This window comes from Protopterus annectens, chromosome 7.part0 (genome assembly GCF_019279795.1).
Source record: "Protopterus annectens isolate FY-2018-M chromosome 7.part0, PAN1.0, whole genome shotgun sequence".
Taxonomy (NCBI): Eukaryota; Metazoa; Chordata; order Ceratodontiformes; family Protopteridae; genus Protopterus; species Protopterus annectens.
In genome coordinates this window covers 106,347,171-106,371,230 of record NC_056739.1, presented here as the reverse complement: position 1 = coordinate 106,371,230, position 24,060 = coordinate 106,347,171, and the positions used below count along the sequence as shown (strand labels likewise).

Below are 24,060 nucleotides of genomic sequence, written 5' to 3'. Positions count from 1 at the left end.
CCCTGCCTCTTACAGACTGCTAAGAGGTGATCTGTGTCAGGCATACGAAGCATCCAAGGACCCAATACTGATTTATTATCTGCATATAAACAAGTCAAATGGCATCAGAAATACTCTGTCTAGGGATCTAAACCTCTTCTATGACATCAGTAGAATGGTTTGGAGGGACAGATGTACATCTCGGAGGATACCACTGCTCTGGAACAGACTCCCCATCCATATAAAACAAAGTTCATCCCTGTCTGTATTCAAGTGCATCTTGGATCTATGGATGGGAAATGGAAAATATATAACCACAAGAAGTAGCTTGTTTCCCTGCAGCAAAAATAAAGTACCAACCAAATAAATCCAAAATACTCCTGTAGTGCTCTCCCAGTCTTAGTAAATCACTCAGTTGACGTTAAGAAACAACCAACCAGCGAGGAGTGTATTAAAACAAAAAGAATAGTTTTAATTTGTTCAAGAACTGTATCTTTCGAACAAAACAGATGATGAAGAGTGCGATATCTTGAACACTGTCACATATTTATACGTTTTTTATAACTTTCTTATCCACTTTTTATAAGTTTTTTTAAAGTTGTTTTTCAAGCTTTATATAAAACTCTTTTAAGATTGTTATAAGACTTCAATATGAGGAATCATTATTGGTATGACAAACATATTTTGCATATTTATTTAATTTACTACTTGTGTGAGTGGAGGGTACTGATTTCTTTGTTAGGCAACTGAATGAGTATTGCGATCACGTTACATCCAATGCCAGTTTTCGATGGTAACTGAATTTTGATTGGTCCCTTAATGTCATGTGACAACTGAACAATGTTATATGACTGTATAATGGATAACTAGTTTTGATGAAGTCCTACCTGAAAAGTTATTTAAAAATGAAAGATGAAATGCCACTAACAGTCTTGTCTTCTCTTACTGAAGCTGCCGACTACAGCTCTGTGTTAGTGCCTAATTAAATGCAAATGTTTGCCAGATGTGCATTTTTTAGTGCATTGTAAAATTACAAACTCTGGTTAGTGCAGATAAACTTTGCAGACTATTAACCTTTTAAACTTTCACGCAGTACTATAAAGTAACTGTCTATATAACAGACAACACATACAACAATACTGTACACCTTGCAGGGTTTACTGTCTTCAAGTTTCTTTTCAATACAGCATAAACGTTTTTCTCCAGTAAACAGCTCTAACAGATCTCCCAAGAAATCAGATTACATCTCATGTATATACATTCTTATGAAAACAGTCTTTTGGGAACTCTCTAAGCCATTATTTTGGTATTTTCTGATGTAGTTTAGGGAGTCTTTCTTGTTTGAGTATGTTTGTGTGAATATGCAGTCTTTTAGTGATGTCTTGCAGTCTGTTAATAAGCTCCTTTGTGTTCTTGTTTCAAGGTGAGTTACGTAACAGTTCAGTAAATTGTTCTTGCCTCCAACTTGGTTTCTTTTTTGCACCTGGGTCCTTATCTGTAAACCTTGAAGCTTGTTCCAGACAATGAACATTCAACTTATTCTTATCAGCATTTTTCTCAAGCTGTACTACACATGAATGCCATTTTATTTATTTGATTTTTTCCTGCTTCTTATCTAAGAACAGTTTAACCTTTTTTAGCAAACAGAAATTTATGCATCTGACTATATTATTCCTACATGTATTATAGTAACAGAAGTGTATATGCATCTAACTAGAAAACAGAAATAAATGCATTTACAAATTTCTAAATATATATATCTAACACTACCTATAAGGACGAAGGCACTTTTAACTTCTTTGTTTGAAAGATACATTTCTTGAACAAATTAAAACTATTATTTTTGTTTTAATGTACTCCTTGATGGTTGTTTGATTTACCAAGACTAGGAGAACACTATGTGAGCATTTTGGATTTATTTGGTTAAACAGAAAATTCACCCCAATTCTGACCCCTGTTCTACTTTTTGAACAAAGGCAACTCCTAAATGCTTTATCCCATATGAGCGAAGCAGATTCTTTAAGCAGGTCCAAGATAGACCTCCCAAGTGGATGCTTACATCAAGAGGCCTTCTTAAAAAAGTTCAGTGGTGGGGAGCCTGACAGTTAGATCTGTTTAGCTCCAATCTAAACTGAAATGCTTCTTCTCCAGGCCAGCTTGCATAAAGGCCTGGAAATGGATGATTTTTTCAGTCTCCTGGACAGGAATGTTTATGCCTTCCCCCCTTTGCTCTCCAGATTCCTTGATAAGATCAGAAATGACTCAATGAACATGACTTCCAAGATGGCTGCACATTGAGTAACAGCTTAACTCAGAGAAAGCCAGTAGACTTTTGTGTTTGAGTAAATTTCAGTAATTGGCTAGTATTTGTACTGCCTGGATGCCAGGAAAAACAGAAATGCAAAGCATGAGCACCTGGAAAAAATCAGCTACAAAAAGTGAGAAAGAAACACTGACTGGGGAAAGTTCTGCAGCTGTTCATCAAAAAGTAATGCATCCTCCAGACATGACTTCCAGTAATCTACAGGAAGATATAAGACAACTGCACACAGACCTGGTTAAAATAAATGAAGCATTGAGGGAGTATATCAACACAAAGAACAAAAAGCACGAAAAATGGAAGTCGCCTAAAACAGATATTCAGATGAGGTGATAAAGCTGCAAAAATCAGAGGTTGAAATGAAGAAAAAGATGGCTAAATGTGAGACTGCTCAGGAAGAGATGTTTCAAAGAAAATAATAAAATTAGAGGACAGAGCACATAGGGAAAACCTAAGATTTTCAGATGTACTAGAGAATCTGGATGGAATATACTGCACAAATAAGCAACTGGGCTGGTATTCCACAGCAGGAGTTTAGTTGAAAGGGCACATTGTGTGTATGCTCCAAACCTGGCTATGAGAAAGCAACCTGGTCCTTTAATAGTAAAGATGTAATTCTACAAGCAGAAGGAGTTGATTCTGACAAAAGTGTGGCAGAAGGACAAAACTACTAAAAGAGGGAGACAGCACTGTGTTTGTGTAGAATGATTGCTCATTGTACATCAGGCAGAAGAAGAGTAAATTCATTTCACTATTCAGGAAATGTCAAGATGCAGGTGTGAGATTTAAACTGCTGTACCCAACTGTATTCAAGGTATTCTTCCCTGGAGGGACAAAATATTTTTTTATGAAGTACATGCTAAGCAGGAAATATAAAAGTTTATACAACAAAAAGTGAGCTATGAAACAGGAGGAGGATTGTACTGCTTGTTCTTCTGGTAATAAAGACCAAAGAGAGACTATACATGTGAAACATTTTCCACTGTTTCAATGGAAATGTTGTAGAGAAGGAAGGGACCATGAGAGTTGACTACAAGAATCAACAGTACATTGGAAATAAAGCATAGACAGGAATTGGGAGATGGAGATGAACAGTAATAAAACCAGTAACATAATGTGAGAGTGCAATGCAATAATTATATTTTTAAAATATGACAGAACTAAAAAATCTAGAAATATTGGACTTTTACAGAATTTGTTGTCCTACTTCATGTCATTAATATTTGGAAAAATGCTTTGGGGAGAAGGAGAGGGGAGAAAGTTAACTGTAAGTAAAGAAAGCATTTTTTTCTTAATAGTACTAATTTTGTGGTGTATTATTTTCTTTGCATGCTATAAAGTAAAGTTTTCTCAGTTATTATTTTAAGTGTATTGGGGATTCTAAATAGGGTTGTTCTTTTTTTCTTTTTCTCCCTTCTGTCTGTCTTCTTGTTCAGTTTTAAGAAATGTAGGCACTGCAGTTTTAAAAAGACTGGTTAAAAGAGCATGACAAAACAAAAATGAATGTACTTTCTCTCTCTTTTTTTTTTTTTTTTGCATGGGGGAATGACAAGAGTAAGGACCTTGGATATGACAAGAAAGAAGCATATAAAAGTTCGACCTGCCAGACAGTGTATGCATGTAACACAAAAGCTAGAACTAGACATTTAACAAAAAAGGTGTTACACATAAAAGGTGGGAATAATAATAACTTTTTAATACAATGATGCTTTCTGTAATATCTTTAAATGTCAATGATCTCGCAGATAAAAAAAGAGTAGTGAAGAATAGAGAACTATATTAAAACATGTAGAGTGTAAATAGCTATGTTACTTCCGCAGTGGTAGCGTTGTTGCCTCACAGCAAGAGGTTCTCCCTTTCGATTCTCGGCTTGGGTTGGAAGTGCCTTCTGTGTGGAGTCTGCATGTCCTCCCTGCGGTCGAATGGGCATGGCTTCGTTGAAGTTTGGACGTCGGGCTGGCAACTCGACACCATAAAAACCAACTGCCAATCATTAGCGGATCGGATTACCGCTGTGGCGACCCCTAACCGGGCAAAGCCGAAAGACCAACAAGAACAACAGGAGACACACTTGGAAAGAACTGAGCATGTGAATTTCATAAAGAAAGGTTTTCAGGATGGTTATTCAGTGGAATATCTGGGATAAAGGAAAAGAGGAGTATTTGCATTTAATTGCAAGATGAGCTCCAATAGTGAAAGAAGAGGATAAAAAAAGATAATAATGGCAGATTTGTAGTGCTAAAGAGCTGCTGGCAGGGGCAGGGGATACACTGGCTTGTATTAATATTCCACCTAAAAGTGCTATAATGCAGCTTAAGAAAATTCTGGGACAAAATAATCAGTTTTTAGCAAGGAATATTACTTATAGGTAGGGATTGGAATGTGATTTCCAGAAGTGAAGATGTGTCTGGGGGGCCCAGAAGGGAAAGTATAACAAGAGAGGGTAAATGTTTGAAGAAATTTGTAAAAATATTTGTTATGGAAGATGTGAATTCAGTAATAGGAGTTTGGAGTGCGTTTACATATTATTCCCCAAGATATGAAAAATGAGTTAGGTTAGACAGAATTTACATTTAATTGAAGGTATTGATACACACCCAACAACTATTTCAGATCATGCACCAATAATAACTAAAATAAAACCACAGGGTAATGAAATAAAAATGAGGCACTGGCCCTTTCCCACCTATTTGTTGAAAAGAGAGGATTTTAAGAAATGGGTAGTGGAGATTTTTTCAGGAGCTATTAGAGAGGATAGAAATTACTTCTGAAAATATAGCTAGGGAGTGGGATACAATTACGGTTGAGATTAAAAATAGGGGTGGAAATAAAAGAAAGGTAGCTATGGTTAAGAACTAACAAGAATTATTTAGAGGGACTGACAAATGTTAAAGTATTGCAGAATAAGGGAATAGAACAAGAGGATCAACTGCAGAATGCTAAGCAGAAAATAAGGGATTACCTCAGTAATATAAGGAATTTAGAAAGATTGGTCTTAAACAACTGTTTTTGATGATAACACTAGCGCACAAAAACTGTTAGTGCAACGACTTGGGCAACAGAAAGTAGAAAGGGCTATCGCCAAGCTTAGGGAGCTTTATAACAAGGAAGGTAACGAGTTCATGTAGAGGTATTAGAAATGTTTTGGAAATTCTGGGAAAGTCTGTATAAAGCAGAGAAATATAGAAATCAAGAAAAGATACAAATGGAAATGTTTATGGAAGAATTAAATATGCCAAGGTTAGAGGCAAATGAGGCTCAGGATAGGAGGAGATGAGTTAAAATGGTGATGTATAAACAATCTACAGGAAAGTACCCAAGAATCAATGGTATTCCTGTGGAAATTTGGAAGCTAAGAGGGGAAAAATTTATATCTGGATAACAGGAGAAGAAGTAGCAACATCCTGGAAGAAAGCAGTGTTATCTGTAATACCTAAAGAGGGCGAAGATCCATCTGATCCAGTTTCATACAAGCCCATTTCAGTACTAAACCATGGTTGTAAAGTCTTGATGTCTATAATGGCTAAAAGAATGGCAAAAGTAATGCCAAAATTAATAGATATGGATCACTGTGGTTTTGTGGAGGGGAGGCAAACATCTGAAAATTGATGATCCAGAGGGAAACCAAATATAAGACACTATCATTATTGTTGTTGGTGGGTCTTAATGCAAAGAAAGCACTTGACAGAGTAAGCTGGGACTTTATGAGCAGAGCAATAGAAGCATTTGCATTCCCTGAAAAAATTATAGGGTTGATTAGGAGGATCTATTTCAAGGCTCCAGATAGCACCCCTTCAGTACCAGGCTACAACTCTTACAACATTTTTCAGCCACCAGACCAGGACCGAAACACTAAAGGTGGAGGAGTGTCCATATTCACCAAAGATATTCACAACACCAGGCTAGTTGCCCAACACAATGCATCTGAAATTCTCCAGGTGCAACTAACACTAGGTAAGACTGCAATCCAAATTGTAGCTTGCTACAGATCCCCCACCATGCCCCACGATTCTAACTACATCTTTCTAAACATACTGGAAAATATTAAGATACAACCAGACACCCTAATACTGGGTGATTTCATCTACCCTGCCATTAACTGGGAAAACTACTCATGTACCTACACCTTTGCCCAACGGTTCTTGGAATTCATAAATTCCAACGCTCTGGATCATCTAATCCTTAGTCCCACCAGGGGCTCCAATATCCTAGACCTGGTCATTACCAACATGGGAACTCGATGCTCCACACCTATGGTCACTCCCTCGTTGGTCAGGTCTGACCATAAGCTAATCACCCTTGACATCCACATCCCACCCCCAGTAAGGAAATTTCTGTAAAAAAAAAAAAAAACTTCTCCAAAGCCAACTTCATGCTATTCAAGTCAGAAATGACAAACTTCATGACACCCATGCAGACGGGAACTGAAAGTTCAACTGCTGAATCCTACACTAAGGCACTGACGAGCACGTCCACTCGTGCATTAATCATGCCATCCCAATTAGAACCAAGAAGCTCTCCTCCAAAAAAAGGAAGCCAATCTGGTGGTCCCTTGCCATAAACAAACTACAACAAAAGGAAGAAACTGTTGCAGAAAAGCGGAAAATCCCAGGATACAAAAAACTCCCTTACCAGCCTAAGTAAGAAGCTGAGATTCCTCATAAAATCCTCCAAAGCTAGTTACGAAAATAAAATTGCCAAAGATTCCAAAGACAACCACAAGGTATTCTATAGCTATGTCAAAAATCTAAATGGCAATGCTCAGATCTGCTCTGAGCTACAACAGAATGGCATTAAATGTACTGATCCCAAGGATATTGCCAATATCCTGACAGATCGATTCAGTTCAAACTTCACCCCCCACCCCCTAAAGGGCCTATCTCAATACCGAAAGATTGCCAAATTCCAGTAATAATGGCCACACAGGTAAAAAAACGCACTCTCCAAAGCTAAGAATACAGCATCCATAGGACCAGACGACATCCCAGGCTGTGTACTACATGAACTACAAAATGAACTGGCACCTCACTGGAGTGTCATGTTTAATCATAGCCTCACCTCACGCTTCGTGCCCATGGAGTGGCGCACAGCTACAGTTACCCTACTCCACAAGAGGGGATCCACCTTGGATCCTGGGAACTACCACCCCATCAGTCTGATGAGCCTGATCTGCAAGGCCATGGAACGTATTATCATGAAACTTATAAACAAAAACATTGGCAACCTTCAAACACTGGACCCCACGCAGTTTGGGTTCGTGAAGGGCCGATCTGGTCTCCTGAACCTGATTGACTTCTTCAAATCAGTCTCAAGAGCCATGGACAAGGGTAAGGTGGTCCACACAGCCTATCTGGACCTCGCCATGGCCTTCAACACCATCCCCCACTCTGGAATCATAGATAAACTTACTAAGCTGGGCATTAATCCGTACTTCACTCGGGTTGCCAACTGGCTTACTAACAGAACCCACACTGTAAAAGTAGCCAACTCCAAATCCAGCTCCAGACAAGTAACAAGTGGAGTACCTCAGGGTTCAGTCCTTGGACCGCTCTTGTTTGGCATCTGCTTCTCTGAAGTACAGGCCAACACTAAGGGACTCTGGCTAACAAAGTTCGCAGATGAGTGCAAACTGGGAGCCATTTATGAATCCCTAAATGATGTGGATATTCTACAAAAGGGCCTTACAGAAACAGATGCTTGGTGCAAGAGCCATGAGCTGAAGTTCAATGCCAAGAAATGTATAGTTATCCCCTTTGGGAAAAAACATGCACCCATGAATTACCACATAGGTGGCAGTACACTAAACACCAAAAGTGTGATAAGAGACTTAGGGACACAGGTGGACAGTGGTCTCACCTTCGATAGCCACGTCGCCACAACAGTCAGGAAATCCTTCTATGTGGGCACACCTCCTCACTAAGGGCTTTTCATTCAGAAAAAAGGAGATCATTGTCCCACTGTACTCATCCCTCATTAGACCAATTATAAAATACAACGCCCCGTTTGGTATGTACCTCTCAAGACATCTGCAACAACTGGAAAGGCCGCAGATTACCTCACTAAAAGAATCACAGGCCTAAAGCAGATGCCCTATGCTGACCATCTAAAAAAAAACTCCACCTATACTCTGTCGCATATTGTCTACTCAGAGACAATCTCTGCTTAACATACAAGGCCATGTCACACCCAGAGTTGTTGGACATGCTACACTTAAAGAAATCCCAATCCCTCAGAGACACATGCTCCAGGAATCTAAACCTTGTCATCACAATGAACAAAACATGCTGGAGGAATAGGTTCCTGACCCAGAAACTCCACAGACTCTGGAATAGACTGCCCATACATGTCAAGCAAAGCGCCTCTTTGGCCCTCTTCAAAAGGAACCTTGATGATTGGATGGGAGATAGGAAATTCACCCCGGGGATCACGTCAGTCGCCCTGCTAGACAGGGTTTCAGGGAAGTAAATACTGTGGGAAGAAATAGCCAGGGAATTGTTATGGCTAGGCTTGTATAGGCCCTAGGGCCGATAACCTAGTGCCACCCTGTGAACCTACATATGAGGGATCGGAGGTGAAACTTAGTGGTGGGGTCCTCGCTAATCATGTAATTTCTGCTTGAGCAGAGGAACCAGATAGTGGTGTGTCATCTTTTCCCTTTGTTATTTACATTATATTTAGAACCATTGGCAAAGCAAATAAGGGACTCAGAAATTCAAGGATATAGTTGGCATGGTAGTCAAGAAAATCTGGGTCTGTTTACAGATATTATTTTATACCTGACAAAACCAGAAAGAGACATTACAGTGTTGTGGAACATTTTGAGACAGTTTCAGATCTTTTCAGGATGCAAAATTAATGAAACTAAAACAAAGGCAATAGCGGTAAATTATGTACCCACATATGAATTGGTTCAGCAATATCCATATTTATGGGGACATGATAAAATGAAGTATGCAACCACATGGGTTAAAATGATTTTGATGTGGCAGCTAAGGATATGTGGGAAGAAAGTAAACAAAAGATAATACAAAAACTGAGAAAATGGAAGTTTTGTTATTTGGATATGGATAGTAAGATACAAGCAGTTAAAATGATTTTAGTCCCATTAGTCTTCTACACAACTCCGGCTTATTTTTATCAACCAGAGGAGTTGTGGATAGCAATTAATAAAGATATGAAGGACTTTGTCTGGGAGGGGAAGATGGCAAGGGTCAAGTGGGATAAGCTGAGTCTTCTAGTAGAACAGGGCAGGTTGGGATTACCTGATTTGAAGGGGTATTTCAGAGCTACACGTTTAAGGCTCCTATACATAACACAAGCAGAAAGCTATAATTCAAAGTGAAATGGGATGATGATGAAACGGGGGAAGCTCAAGAAACAAGAAGAGACTGGGATTTTGGATGCAGACCTTTAAGGAAAATAACAATAATCATACAGAATATTACATCTGTAAGGTAGCAGAAAGCATCCTAAGAACTAAGCAAACCTGGGAATGGAGAAAGGAGATTATGCCAGTAGGAATGACAGCAGTTAACAATATAGACAATAGGCAAGAGCGGGCTGGAATTTTTTTGGAAAAAAGTGGCAAAGGAACTAAGATTTTGAGAACAAGTAACTAGAGAGGGAAAGATGCTAGAATGGGAAGATGCAAAGAATTTATTTGGACTGCAGGTTAGAGATCACCTTCCTTATCAAGGATTGATAGAGTATAGGCCAAGAGAAAGAAATAGAGGGGGGGGCCCTAAATGAAAGACCAGCACTGGTAGAGTTTTTAGTAGAATCTAAAAGAGCTGCAGTTAAAAAAGGAATAATTAGTAGTGCATATAAAATATTGCATGATAACTATAAGAATCAATCAGAGGAGGTTAGAAAGGATTAGGAAGAGAGATTGGATAAGTAATTCACAAAGAAACAGTGGGAGGATATATGTATGTCTCCCAAATATGCAACAAAATCTAGAAGATTTAGAATTTTTGCTTGGAAAGTAGACTCCAGAGAACTTTTCCTCAGGTAGACAGCAAATGTCGGAAGTGTGACGGGGAAGAAAAGATCATTGGCAACATATTTTCTGGGAGTGCAGTGAGTTGGCAGACTTGAGAATTCCCTGCGGGATGCACTGTCGGAGATGCTGGGTCGCCAGATTGGTTTGACAAGGGAGATGATTTTTCTGAACTATGATACAGCATCGGAATTGCCTAGGCATGGTAAGTAAGGCCTTGCTGTGTTTAATTATGATGGCTGCCAAAAAAGTAATTACTAGAAAATGGAAATCAAAATCTAAACCAACTGTACTAGAAATAGTGAATATAATAACAGAGATAAAAACAACTGGAATTGAGGTCTTTAGAAAAGGGTAGAAGCAAACTACATAGAAAAAAATGGGAATTGTGAGAACAATACATACATGGAAGGAAACATGTTTAAAAGAAGGCAGGACTTAAATGAGCTTTCTAAAGTTTGACTGAAAATGATTGGGTAGATTATAAGCGATATATAATGTTTACAACTGGGAGTGTGTCAGTCTGGTTTGCAATGTAAAATGCTTGCAACTAGGATTGTGACTGTGTGGATTGTTTTCATTTATATAAATGTATGATTGCCTGTGTTGCAATTGATGGTCTAATAAAGATGTTTCTTGTTTAAGAAAAAAAGGCAGGAATTGAATAATTTATGTAATGTTGCTTAGATTATATGATGTATAGCAGTATATGTGGAGTATAATGTTTGTAAATTTGAACTTGTTAATACAGTTTAATTGCTTTTATATAAAATGTAGATTTGCCAGTGTCACAAGTGATAATTCAATAAAGGTGTTTATGACTCTATGAAAATGTTACCTTCCTTTTAACCTAGACAACACTGGTTCTCCCTTCTAATGGAATTGACCAGGGACAGTTGCCAAAATCTTCCTCACGAGTGGACTTGCTCACACAGGGCAAATAATCTGATTCATCCTAGTATTCAAAAATCTCAGTCTGACTGTAGGGATTATAGGCTTTTGATCCTATTTATGTGCATTTTTTTCTTAGGACATGTAAAAAATATTGAAGGAGACGAGACAAACTGCTACTGGAAAATCATATTTATCCAAATTGAAGAGATTTTCTCAATGCTGTCAAAGCAGAGGACAGGCCCCGTCTCAAATGGGGACTCCCCTGGTTCTCATGTACAAGAGTGAATTGCTCAGTTCTGGTTTTGCATAGACTGTCATGGTTTTTATGTATCGGATCACCAAGAAAAGGGTGACTGCTTCTTGGAATTTGAATTTTGTTGTAGAAAAACTAACCACCACCTTTTGAATCAACAGCCAGCTTTACTAAGTTTCTCATCTGGAAGACTACCCTGCTGCTAACCTTAACCTCTGATAGGCACTTAATTCTGTTCAGTCTTCGTTTTTCTCTCAAGGGAAGGGTGAGTTCTCAGAACCAATCCTTCCTTTGTGCATAAAGTTTGTTTGAATGTATGCATAATCAGTCTGTATAGCTTTGTGTTTTCTAGCCTGACCCTCAAAACAAATTTTAAGATTCTTCATTGCCTGGGTGTTCACGGGAAACTTAAATCTTATATAGGCAACAAGTAAAGATTTGAGGAAAACTTATCAACTTTTTGTGTCTAATAAAGTTAAGAAAAAGTTAAAACCAGTTTCTAAACAAACTATCTCTAGATGCATCTCCCATCCCATTCAGTCCTGCTGTTCCAGTTTTGGCAAAAATTCACCCCAGAGTGTTAAGGCTTATTCTGCTAGAGCAGTTAACACACGTGAGGCTTTCTGGAAAGAGGTAGATTCTATGTTTGTATTGGAAGAAGCAACTTGGTCCTCAGTTCATACCTTTACCAATCATTACAAGCTAGGTTTTGTTTCCAGAATGAAAGCAGGCTTCACCAGGTCTGTTCTTCAAGAAATCCGGGTTCTGGTCCTTCTCCATCCATCCTTTCTTCCTGAGCTTTGGCAGTCATCCCATATTTAATGGCTACTGCAACAGTGCTCTAATGAAAAACATAGCTCAATTATATCTTTTTTTTTTTACCTTAAAATTAGATGTTTGAATAAATCACTGTTGTGTAGTACTAGCACCCTTCCTCCATGTCCCCTTTTATTACCTTCCTTGGGTGGAGTGAGATATCCTTCTCCCTTTTGCTGTTCTGACATGACCTTACTTAGAGTATAAGGCTTCAACCTCAGTATTTTGGGAAGTAAAGCTCTGAGGGTTTGGTGCATGTGTAAATATCTCTTATAACAGCATATCCTCTTCTTAAAGGTGGATGTAGGGCACACAGGGAAGGAGCTTGAGGCTTTTGTAGACTGACTTGTCTTGTGGTATCCTTGTTAGGATGCATCCCATATATAATGGCTACGGTAACACTGAACTGCTCAAACATATATTGTTATTGTAAGTAAATTACACAACTGTACTTTTTATATCCTTCCATCACTGCACATCAGGGAAGTAATCAACCTTTAAGTCCCATCAAAAGGTTTTGTATAACATGTATATGCTGGTCCTTCTAGAGCTGGTGCTCATTGGGACTGTAACCTGCTTCTTTCGTACCACTTTTCAGAGCAGTGTTTATTTTTGTTCATATTCACTTCCTTAGGACCATGGTTGGTTCATTCCAGTCCCTAACTATGATATTGTTTCTTCCATTCATTAGGAGCCTGATTATCCTCACCCTTCTAGACCATTTTTTCTTGTCTTAACTGGCTCCTTCTCTCTTCCTCTTCATTTGTTTCCAACTCAATTGTCTGCTTCAACACAACAAGCTGGAGAGGCACAGTATAATGTGGATAGATGTAAGTAACTGGTATTTAGTCATATTATCTGAAGTACTTTACTTGTTTCTTTAGGCACGGATCTACATATCATCCCTTCCAAAATGGCCAAAGATGGACTTTTCGTTGCTGTTTCCAAAGGCCAATCCTTTGGGTGAGTAAGTTTGGAAGCCATTAACAAAAATTTCTAGGACTTTTATCTGCTTTAGTAAATTCTGTACCATGAATGAATACATTGGAATCATTTTTTCAGCATCTGTCTAGTTGTAAAACTACGTATGACGTGGCAGAGTAGCAAGGTGTTCTTTTTGTGGTATGTCATATAATGTATTGGATACCGTGCTGCTAGTTAACTTGCCCATTGTGACTTGGTAGACACGCTACTTTGATGGAAGATTGATGGTGTGTGTGGTAGTGAGGATGGCAGTGTTGGTGGATGTGGTACATTTGCCTTTGGCAGATGCATTGTAATTTGTGCTTTTGATTGTAGATAAACTCCAGAAGATGGTGTTGGTGCTGCTTTTTTATATATTTGTTTTATATATAAATATATGTTATTTCCCAGCAGACTGTCGAATGCACAGCTTGTCAGTAGTTTTTTTATGCTTCCACAACTGTCGTGCACAAGTAATCAACTGCAGGATTTATCAAGTCATGTGGCAGTGACTTGCTTTCTGTATGGCATTTCCCATTTGGTTGCAGTTGTACAGCCATGAATTTAGTGTACACGTTAGGGGTGTGGGGGCAGAGCCCCCAAGAAAACCGTGTGTTATTGCTTTCGCTTTTCCAGTCACAGTAGGAACCTGTGTACTCTACTTTGGTGATTGATTTGCTGGATTTGGTTTGTTTTCAAGTGTGTGTCATCAGCATTCTGGCATCAATGGAATTTGCATAAGTGTAACAGAACAGCAACTATTAATGCCACCCTCCTTTTCAGATGCACACAAATGAATAGCCTTGCTATGATATAACCTGCCTGTATAGTCTTCACTGAGTCAGTAGTATTTTGCTGATTGATAATTTAGTCCAGAGCTAATCGACAGGTGTTTTAGCCATGGCAGTTGCCTAGTCTGCATTCATTTTCAGTACAGTGCACATCTGTTTTTCAAGTTCATAGGTACTTAGGGCAGTTACTGATCTGTGAGGATTTTAAGAAGCCTAACCTTACATTCCCATGGAAGTTTTTAGCACTTAATGTTTTACATGCAAATAATCCATAAATAGGCCAAACAAGAATATTTATTTATTATTTATCGGTTTACCTGGAAAGTCCAATTGGATCACAAGAGCCTATTTTCAGCGGAGGCCTGGGGAAAAGCTCCATTTAACAGAGAAAAAAAATTTCAAAGGCATTACATAAAAAACAGTTGAACATTATGCATTTCAAAAATAATCAACAATATTGTAAGGCATAGAGACATAAAAGTATGTTACAAGCGAAAAAGCAGCAAAGTAAAATGCTATATACAGTTCTGCAAAGCGTCCTTATGGCAGTTCACAGTTGTAATAAGTAAGTCATGTGTTTAGTGTAATTGTAACTATAAATGGGGAGAGAGAGTAGAATAGATTAGTATAAATGGGGAGGAGGTGATGGGAAGAGTTTAAGTGGTAGAAGAGGGTAGGATAGGCCGTTGAAGGTGAAGTAGTGATGGGTAGAGAATCTGTACAGATAGGAGTGCAGAAAAGCAGACAAGATTGCTTTTCAGCCCAGGTGTATAACATGAACAGAGCCATGAGTTTGATAGGTGGTCTTTCAGAAGATGCTTGAAGGAAAGATGGTAATTTACAGTTTTAATAGCCTGTGGAATAGAATCACATTTTTTTGGCACCAGAGTAGCAGTAAAGGCTATTTTTCAACCGCCTTTTGAGGTTTATAGATGGTGAGAAGTTGCTTTTCATTAGAATGAAGGAGTCTGGGTGATGGGAAGGAAGAATAGAGCTCAGTGCAGGACAGATGTAGGGTATATAAATGATGATGTGGGCAGTAGCCAGTTGTAAGAAGTCCAGGTAATAGGGTAGTTCAAGCCAATTCAAACTGTGAAGGGCCTTGCAGTGATGTGCATAGTATTGTTTATTGGCAGAAAATTTAACAGTTTTGTTGTAACATATTTCAAAGTTTAGTTTAACAAGTTGGTAAGAATAGAGACACCATATAAGAGTGAAGGAAGTAGCTAAGTGGTTGCTAGGGTGGTTTTAGTCGAGTTTGTAAGAAAGTTTTTATGTCTATAAATCTTGTCAAGTTTCTGATTATTTTTTTATATTATTTTAGGCCAAGATGGAACAGTTGTTTGAGTTTGCTATCTGAGACTGTATCAAATGCTTTGGACAGATCCAGAAATATGGGGGAAATAAGTTTGCCAGAGTCCATTTTCTTGTTTATATTATCTAGAAAGGATAATAGTGCAGTGGTTGTATTGTGGCCAGGGAAGAATCCATGTTGAGTACTGGTTAAGAACTGTTCTGAGCTGAGGTGGCGAAGAAGTTGACCGTGGATATATTTTTACAGGATTTTTGAGAGACTGAAGATATTTGCAAAGAGATGAGAGACTTCTGTAGAGTTTACTCCCTTGTGCAGTGGGATGACATATGATATTTTCCAAATAGATAGGAGATAAGATTCCTGTATGGCTCTATTGATTAAGATAGCTACTGGGTAAGACATGGGTTCTACTGCCATCTTGAGGTATTCAGGTGGGAGGTTGTTGGCAGCTGTGGAGCAAGGTTTAAGTAGCTGTTTTTTTATAGCAGATAGTGTTACATGTTTTAAGATAAAGTTGTTAGCATTTGTGTCTAGGATTGTTTGGATTCATATTTTTCAGGGGCTACTGTGGTAATGGAGGGGGCAGTCAGTGACATTTATTGGGTTTGTGTAGGGGAGGGTGATGTGCTATTGGTGAGCAGCAATGCTCTTTATAAAGTATTTAATAAATGTAGTTGCTATTTTGAGAGGAGTGTAGGTTTGAGAGGGATACAGATCTTTTTTGAGCCAGGATTGAGTAGTGTGTGAATAGAGGACCAAAATATGTTTGGATCATTTTTATGATTAAGTTGCAGTTAGTCATAGCATTATTTCTTATATTTGTGTATTTGGTTTTTTGTGTGATTATGAGTCCCTGTATCACTGAAAGTTTTTTGTTTTATGTAGCCAGTCCCTCCAAGCCTTGTCTCTGGTACACACGATGTTTCTGGTAAGAGTGGATAGCCAGGGGGACTGTTTTACTTTGTGTTTTATATGTAGGAGGCTTGGTTATTTTGGAGGTTTAAAAGTTGTAACTGCATCATCTAATGAGAGAGTTTTTAGTATAGAGCAGTTGAAGGACCTTAGGATAGTGTTGAACAAGTCCTTGTTAAATTTTGAGAGATTCCTGGTTGGTTTAAGTTAGTGGGTACTGGGGTGATGACTGGTAAGTCTGTGTGTACATGCAGGGAGATGGTCACGTAGGGAGTGAGGGTAGGTTCCACTGATAGCAGACTTACTGGGGTCTGAAACTAAATCCAGTCAAGAGTTGTGCTCTTGTTGCTTTTGTTGCATCTAGTAGCCACTGTAAGTAGTCGAGTTAAACCAAATAGATTTATACAGGATGAGGGGCTGTCAAACATTACATCTTGCTAGTCAGTATTGCCATCACCCAGAATTATTTTTTTCATTATGCTGCTAGAGATCCAGGAGAGAAATTCTTAAAGTATGGACATGTTGTTTTCAGTGGAGATGTAAAAGAACAATAATAGAGTTAGTGTTTTTTTTTTTTAAATTAAGCTACTAAAGTGTTGTAAGTATTACGTCTGACTGAAATTTAGAGAAGAATTGCAATATGATCAAAGGTTGTAGGAGCTGGGGTACAGTAGGGCGGCTCTGTGTCCTTTCTTGTGGGCTTGGTCAGTCCTTATGTTATAGCCTGGAGGTAGTATTTCTATATTTTTCATTTGCAATATTGCAATTGGACTGGTGTACTACATGAACTGGCACCTCACCTAAGTGTCATGTTTAATCATAGCCTCACCTCAGGTTTCGTGCCCATTGAGTGGTGCAGAGCTACAGTTATCCCACTTCACAAGGGGGGATCCACCTTGGATCCCAGAAACTACTGTCCCATCATTCTGACAAGCCTTATCTGCAAGGCCATGGAGCGTATTATCATGGAACTTATAAACAAAGACATTGGCAACCTTCAAACACTGGACACAGCCTATCTAGACCTTGCCAAGGCCTTTGACACCATCCCCCACTCTGGAATCATAGATAAACTTACTAAGCTGGGCATTAATCCCTACGTCACCCAATGGGTTGCTAACTGGCTTACTGATAGAACCCACACTGTAAAAGTAGCCGACTCCAAATCCAGCTCCAGACAAGTGGAGTACCTCAGGGTTCAGTCCTGGGACCGCTCTTGTTTGGCATCTACTTCTCTGAAGTACAGGCCAACACTAAGGGACTCTGGATAACAACGTTCGCAGATGACTGCAAACTGGGAGCCATTATTGAATCCCCAAATGATGTGGATACTCTACAAAAGGGCCTTACAGAAACAGATGCTTGGTGTCAGAGCCATGGGCTCAAGCTCAATGCCAAGAAATGTATAGTTATCCCCTTTGGGAAAAAACATGTATCCATGAATTACCATATGGGTGGCAGTACACTAAACACCTAAAGTGTGATAAGAGACTTAGGGACACAGGTAGACAGTGGTCTCACCTTCGATAACCACATCGCCACAACAGTCAGGAAATCCTTCTATGTGGCACACCTCATCACTAAGGGCTTTTCATCCAAAAAAAAAAAGAAGGTCATTGTCCCACTGTACTCATCCCTCATTAGACCCATTATAGAATACAACACCCCGTTTGGTATGTACCTCTCAAGACATCTGCAACAACTGGAAAGGCCGCAGAAATACCTCACTAAAAGAATCACAGGCCTAAAGCAGATGCCCTACGCTGACCGCCTTAAAAAACTCCAGCTATACTCTGTCGCATATCGTCTACTCGGAGGCAATCTCTGCTTAACATACAAGACCATGTCAAACCCAGAGCTGTTGGACATGCTACACTTAAAGAAATCCCAATCCCTCAGAGCCACATGCTTCAGGGATCTAAACCTTGTCATCACAATAAACAAAACATGCTGGAGGGATAGGTTCCTGACCCAGAGACTCCCCAGACTCTGGAATAGATTGCCCATACATGTCAAGCAGAGTGCCTCTTTGGTCCACTTCAAAAGGAACCTTGACGATTGGATGGGAGAAAGGAAATTCACCTCGGGGATAATGTCAGTCGCCCTGCTAGACAGGGGTCCAGGGAAGTAAATAGTGTGGGAAGAAATAGCCAGGGAATTGTTATGGCTAAGCTTGTATAGGCCCTAGGGCTGATAGCCTAGTACCAACCTATGAACCTATACTGGAATTAAGCCATGTTTCAGTGAGAGCTAGGATATCTGGTGAATATGGTGATATCCAGGCATGTAGATCTGCAATTTTATTACAAATACTATAAAGATTTAATGTTACCAGAGTTTTTTGGCTGAACTTGTGCTTGATGGATTGGGTGACTGGTATGTCTGCCAGCTGCAATTGGACTGGTTGGAAAATTTATTTGTATAAAGAGTAAAGAATGCATTAGGGAACTGATATTGTTGAGGTTTGGGTTTAGATTAGTAGGCCGGGGTTTGAGTGATTGTCCCCACACAACTGAATCTTTGAGTTTAAAAGCAGAACTTTGGAGTAATTGTTAAGGGTGGGTATGAGCAGATGTTTTGTTTTGAGGGAAGGGTGATCACAATGCAGTGAAGGATTCTGTATTTAAGACAGAGACTAGTGGAGAGATTTAAGAGGCTGTTAGATATATTAGAATAGTTATAATTGTCTAGTTTAAATAGGAGGCTAGAAGTTGGAGTTATGGCAGTGTAGTTTAAGGGAAAGTGTCTTAAGTGGGTAGTCAGTGCTAGAATATGAGAAAATAATATAAGAAGCAGCATTCTGTTTACAAGATTTACTGCTTTTGAGGAAGTGGTAGAGGGCTAGAATTTAGGAAAAAGTATTTTAGATGGAAAAGTGAAGGATTGGGGGTGGGGAAAAGGATAGTGGTTGTCTGGCATGCAGCAAAATAGGTTGAGATGATTAAGGGATAAGGTAGTATATTGTGGGGAAGGTTTTTACCTATCTTGCCACCGAGTACTCAAACCTGGTAGGGTTTGGCTGGGATGGATGAGAGATGGACTAAAATGATTACGAGATTAGGTAATTATATTGTGGGGGAGGAGGGTTTTTTTTTTACTATCCTGCTGTTGAGTGGTCATATCTGTTAGGGGGTGGGCTATGGGGCAGAATAGATGTAGAGTAAGGGGGTGGGAATTGGAGGTAGGGTAGAGGAGTGTAGTGAGCTCAAGTAAAGTAAAGGTGATCGAAGTGGAATATACCTGCTGAGAATGTCTCTTGGGATCTCCAAACAGTCAGAGGATTATATTCATAGCAGGTCAGTACTTCAACCCAGCCATTGTACACAGCTATAAGGATATAAAAGTCCAAAGCACAGCAGATTTAAAGGTATAGTGCTTAACAGTGTAGAGTAATATTCTTAGCTAGAGTTTGTTCCTTTGAGTTAAGGATATAGAACTTTCCCTTTGAGTGTAATGGGGAATGCAGAGGGTGGGGGGGGTTAATGAACAAATGACCGCTATTAAAGGGTATGGTGCTTAATGGTATAGTATAATATTGTTATCCAGGGTTTGCTCCTTTGAATTAAGGATGTTTGAACTTTCCCTTTGAATGTAATGTGAAGGGCAGATGGTGAGAGGAAAAATTAAGGATAAAATGGCAGCTTTTAAGACTATGTTTAGCAGATACAGGCTGTTATTCTTTTGCTTCTTTAGGGTAAATGCTAAGTTATATATTTATACAGAACTATTGGACAGGCTTTTGTGTGATATTATGTAGGATAATACTGAACATGCCCTCTGTACATGTGCACACCATTTACATTTAAGAAGACACACTTGTACGATGTGTATACGATAATAATGTCTAGGCATCTGTTGTAATAATAACGTACTCGGCCAGATAGTGTAGGCTGTCCTTGCCTAGTTTCTGTCAGGAAATCCCTGTGGTTTTGCAGTTAGTAGGTGTGTGTTGAGTTCAAAGATGCAGTTATGTATGTTTGGAACAGAAAAACAAGGGATGTGCTTAGAAATGGAGGTACTGTCAGGTTGAGGTTTGGCCAGATAGTGTAGGCTGTCCTTGCCTAGTTTTTTGTCAGGAAGTCCCTGTGGTCTTGCAGTTAGCAGGAGTGTGCTGAGTTCAAAGATGCAGTTATGTAGGTTTGGAACACTAAAACCAGGGATGCATTCAGAAACAGGAAGTACTGTCAGAGCAAGGTCTTCTCTGGCATGCACATTGTATGGAGGACAATTCATGGAGGGGAGCCTGCTGGGACATTTTATGACATTTACATGTCTCCCCTATTAGTGAGGGACACTGGTGCTAAACCAGGGATGAATTTGTGGTTACCCATCCGTTCATCCAAATTACATTTGAACAGAGTATGAGAAGTATTTTGCTTTATGGGAAGTGGGATACGGATCCATAAAATTGGTATTGTTTGTAATACATACATAGCTATTCCTCCAATGTGTTCTATGTATTTGCCAAAGAGATTTAGATCTCTTTTTGTGGGTATTTATGATGCTATTGGATTTGCAGATGTGTAATAGATCTGATAGAATAGGGTCTGTTGAAGCTGTTTAAGCAAAGCAGGGATGTCTGTTAGTAGCTTGTATGATGCTGAGAAGAAGGACAAGGCTTTGAGGCAATCTGCATAATTTTTAAGATTTAGGCCCTTGATTCTTGTAGTGAGAAACCACAGTGGTCATTCCAGTTGTGACGGGTGTTTAGACAAGTACATACCAAAAGGGGCATTATGCTCTGTGATTGGCCTAGTGCCGAGTATAGTGGAATAACCCCATCCCTGAATCTAGATGCAGTACCTTTAGATACAAGCTATGCAATGAAAAAAGGACTTCCTTGCAACAGTCAGTACATGGTGATCAAAGGACAGTTCATTGTCAAAGTAGCTTTCCAGATACCTAACGACATGATCCATATTCCGGGATCTGCTGTCAATGTAATAGTTACATGAGGAGTCTTGCTTGCCATAGGATATAATTGTATACTTGGCATTTACTTTTGGTCTGTGGAGTTGACACCAGTTATTTGTTTGGGACAGGCTGTCTTGGAAGATCTTGGTATCCTCTGGTGAGTTTATAATGGCACCAAGTTTGTAGTCATCTACAGACTTAGTAAGCCACAAATCCCTTAACATTAGATGTGACCTCTGAGAAGTAAATACCAAAGAGGAGTGGCCCAAGGACTGAACCTAGAGTACACTGCTTATGATGGGTCTTTGGAGGAGATATAGCTGCCCACTATAACTTCCTGGGTTCTTTTTGTAAGCCAATTTGCTGTCCAATAATTTATATAAGAATTGACATTTAACTATGATATTTATTTATTTATTTATTTAATTTATTTCACATTTGCTAACCGGGTTAGTCCAACTGAGTTTGCAAACAAACCCATTTGCAGTGGAGACCCGAGGGGAAAAGCCCCAGCAAACATAAGTAAAGATAAAGTGACAATATAAAAATATTAAATAACAATCACAACACAAAATAATTGTAAAACAGAAAAGATGAACTGCTTGCATTGCACTGATAGTAAGCAACCCATTTTCAGTGGTGACCCAAGGGGAAAGAGCCCCAGCAAACATAAGCAAAGATAAACACACAGGACAAAAACTATTAAAAATAACAATGCAAATCTGAAATTAATTATAAAGAGAAAAACAAAAGAAAAAGTTATGAACATTAAAGGTTGCACTGATAGCAGTGGTCTAAATTTACTACATATAAGAGTAAAAACAACAGGATAATCATTGTTCAAAAGAAGGAAAATGTACCGACATTGATAGGAAGTGGGGGGATAAATAGTGTGGAGAATGGGATAGGGGAGACTAAGGAGGGGGCTATAATGGTATAGCTGAGGATTTAGGAGGTTAGTTTAAGCAGAAATTACTAACAGAGAAAGAAAGTTAGAAGGTTACACAGTAGGATGGTTTTTGAATATCTTTACGATGTCTAGATATGAAATGTACACTATTTGGCCCTCATCCATTGCTTCATTAATTTAAATTTTGAAGGAGTTGGCTAGGTTAAGTGGGAGTTACTGTTGATAGTGTGTTATTGGTGGCAGTGGTACTGTTGGGAATTACTGTTGATGGTTGTGTTATTGGTGGCAGTGGTACTGTTGGGAATTACTGTTGATGGTGGTTTTGGTGGCAGTGGAACTGTTGGAAGTTACTGTTGGTGTGTTATTGGTGGCAGTAGTACTGTTGGGAGTTATCGTTGATTGTGTTTTATTCATGGCAGTGGTACTGTTGGGAGTTACTGTTGGCTGTGGTGGCAGAGGTGCTGTAAATTGATGTGCTTTTGCTACAGTACAAGAAAGTGCTTTTGATAGCATTCATGGTGGCAATGATGTTTGTTGATGTGTTGTTGGCAGGGTAAAGTAGTGGCACTGGTACTGTAGCTCTGTTAGTGAATATGGTGCTGTTGCTGGGTCTGCATTTAGCACTGAAATATTTTTGTTAGTAGTGGTAGCATTGGTGCATGTGTTTTTCGCAGTGTGACTACCACTGCTATTGTTCAGTGCCCTTTTGGCATTGTAGTACTTTTGGTGACAGTGGTACTGTGGCTGGATATGCTACTGGAAGAGTATAGTAACACTTTTGCTAACACTGATACCATAGGTACTATTAATAAGGGTGGTACTGATGACTATCCTTTTGTCTCTGTACCACTTTTGTTGATTGAGCGCTGTGGATGGATTTGCCTTTGGTGGTGTTTAGTATTTTTGTTAGCAGTGGTACCATTGGAGGTTGCACTTTTGGCAGTATGGTACTATTCATAGCAGTGCTACTGATGTAAGCTGTACTGTTAGCAATGTAGTGCTCTTGGTGGTAGTGTTTCTTTTGATGGATGTGCTGTGAACATCTTATAGTATGTGAATGTATGATAGCTGTTTGATGCTTACTTGACCAAACAGGATATATCAAACCTGCAAGATTGACAACCTGGTGCCAAAATGCACCAGAAAGATAAAGCATTTTCTGCTTGGGGGAAAGCAAATCCCCCCCTACATTATGTAAATTAATGTCTGATTCTGGGCTCACAGCAGGCCACTGAAGTTAAATTTCCCAACTACAGCAACCACAAAAACACTTTGTCTTGCATTACAGCATTTTTCTATGTTACTGGCATGTCAGTGTGTAATTCATTAAATCACATTTTGATAAATAGTTATGACTGCTACTCGTGGCACCCATACAAATGCCTGGTGCCAGAAACTTGGCCTCAAACTGAATGCCAAAAAATGCATCATTCCCTTTAGGGACAGTGACGTCCCCACAGATTATCACATTAATAACAAGGTTCTAAGCACACAATCAGTTGTGAGGGACTTGAGCACCCAGGTTGATAGAAAACTGACCTTTGACCACCATATTGCCTCCATTGTACGGAAGGCTTTCTTCATGGCCACCTCATTAATAAGGGTATCTCATCCAGGGGCAAGGTCATAAAATCCCTGTATTCTTCCCTTATAAGACCCATTATTGAGTACAATGCCCCTTTTGGCATGTACCTCACAAAGCACATACAGCAGCTGGAAAGATCACAGAGGTTCCTCACCAGGAGAATCCAGGGCCTCAAACATCTACCTTACACAGATAGACTAAAGGCCCTGTCCCTCTACTCAGTCTCATACAGACTCCTCAGAGGTGACCTGTGTCTGGCATACAAAGCAATCTCAGACCCCGCATTGATGGGACTGCTGCATATCCGCATGTCAAGCTTCACTTGAGTAACCCGCACATGCAACCTCAACTTGGTCTTTGACATCAATAGGACTTGTTGGTGGGGCAGATTTATGTCCTAGAGATTCCC

General features: G+C 39.3%; 1 protein-coding gene across 1 annotated transcript in view; it reads left to right on the top strand.

Moving 5' to 3' along the window:
- LOC122806265 (mitogen-activated protein kinase 13-like) overlaps positions 1-24,060 on the top strand; it is a 713,780-nt gene that overhangs the window by 599,901 nt on the left and 89,819 nt on the right. The window contains exon 10 of the mRNA XM_044076536.1: positions 13,146-13,224. Within this exon, the coding sequence (XP_043932471.1) occupies positions 13,146-13,224 (79 nt within the window). The remainder of the gene's footprint in view (positions 1-13,145; positions 13,225-24,060) is intronic.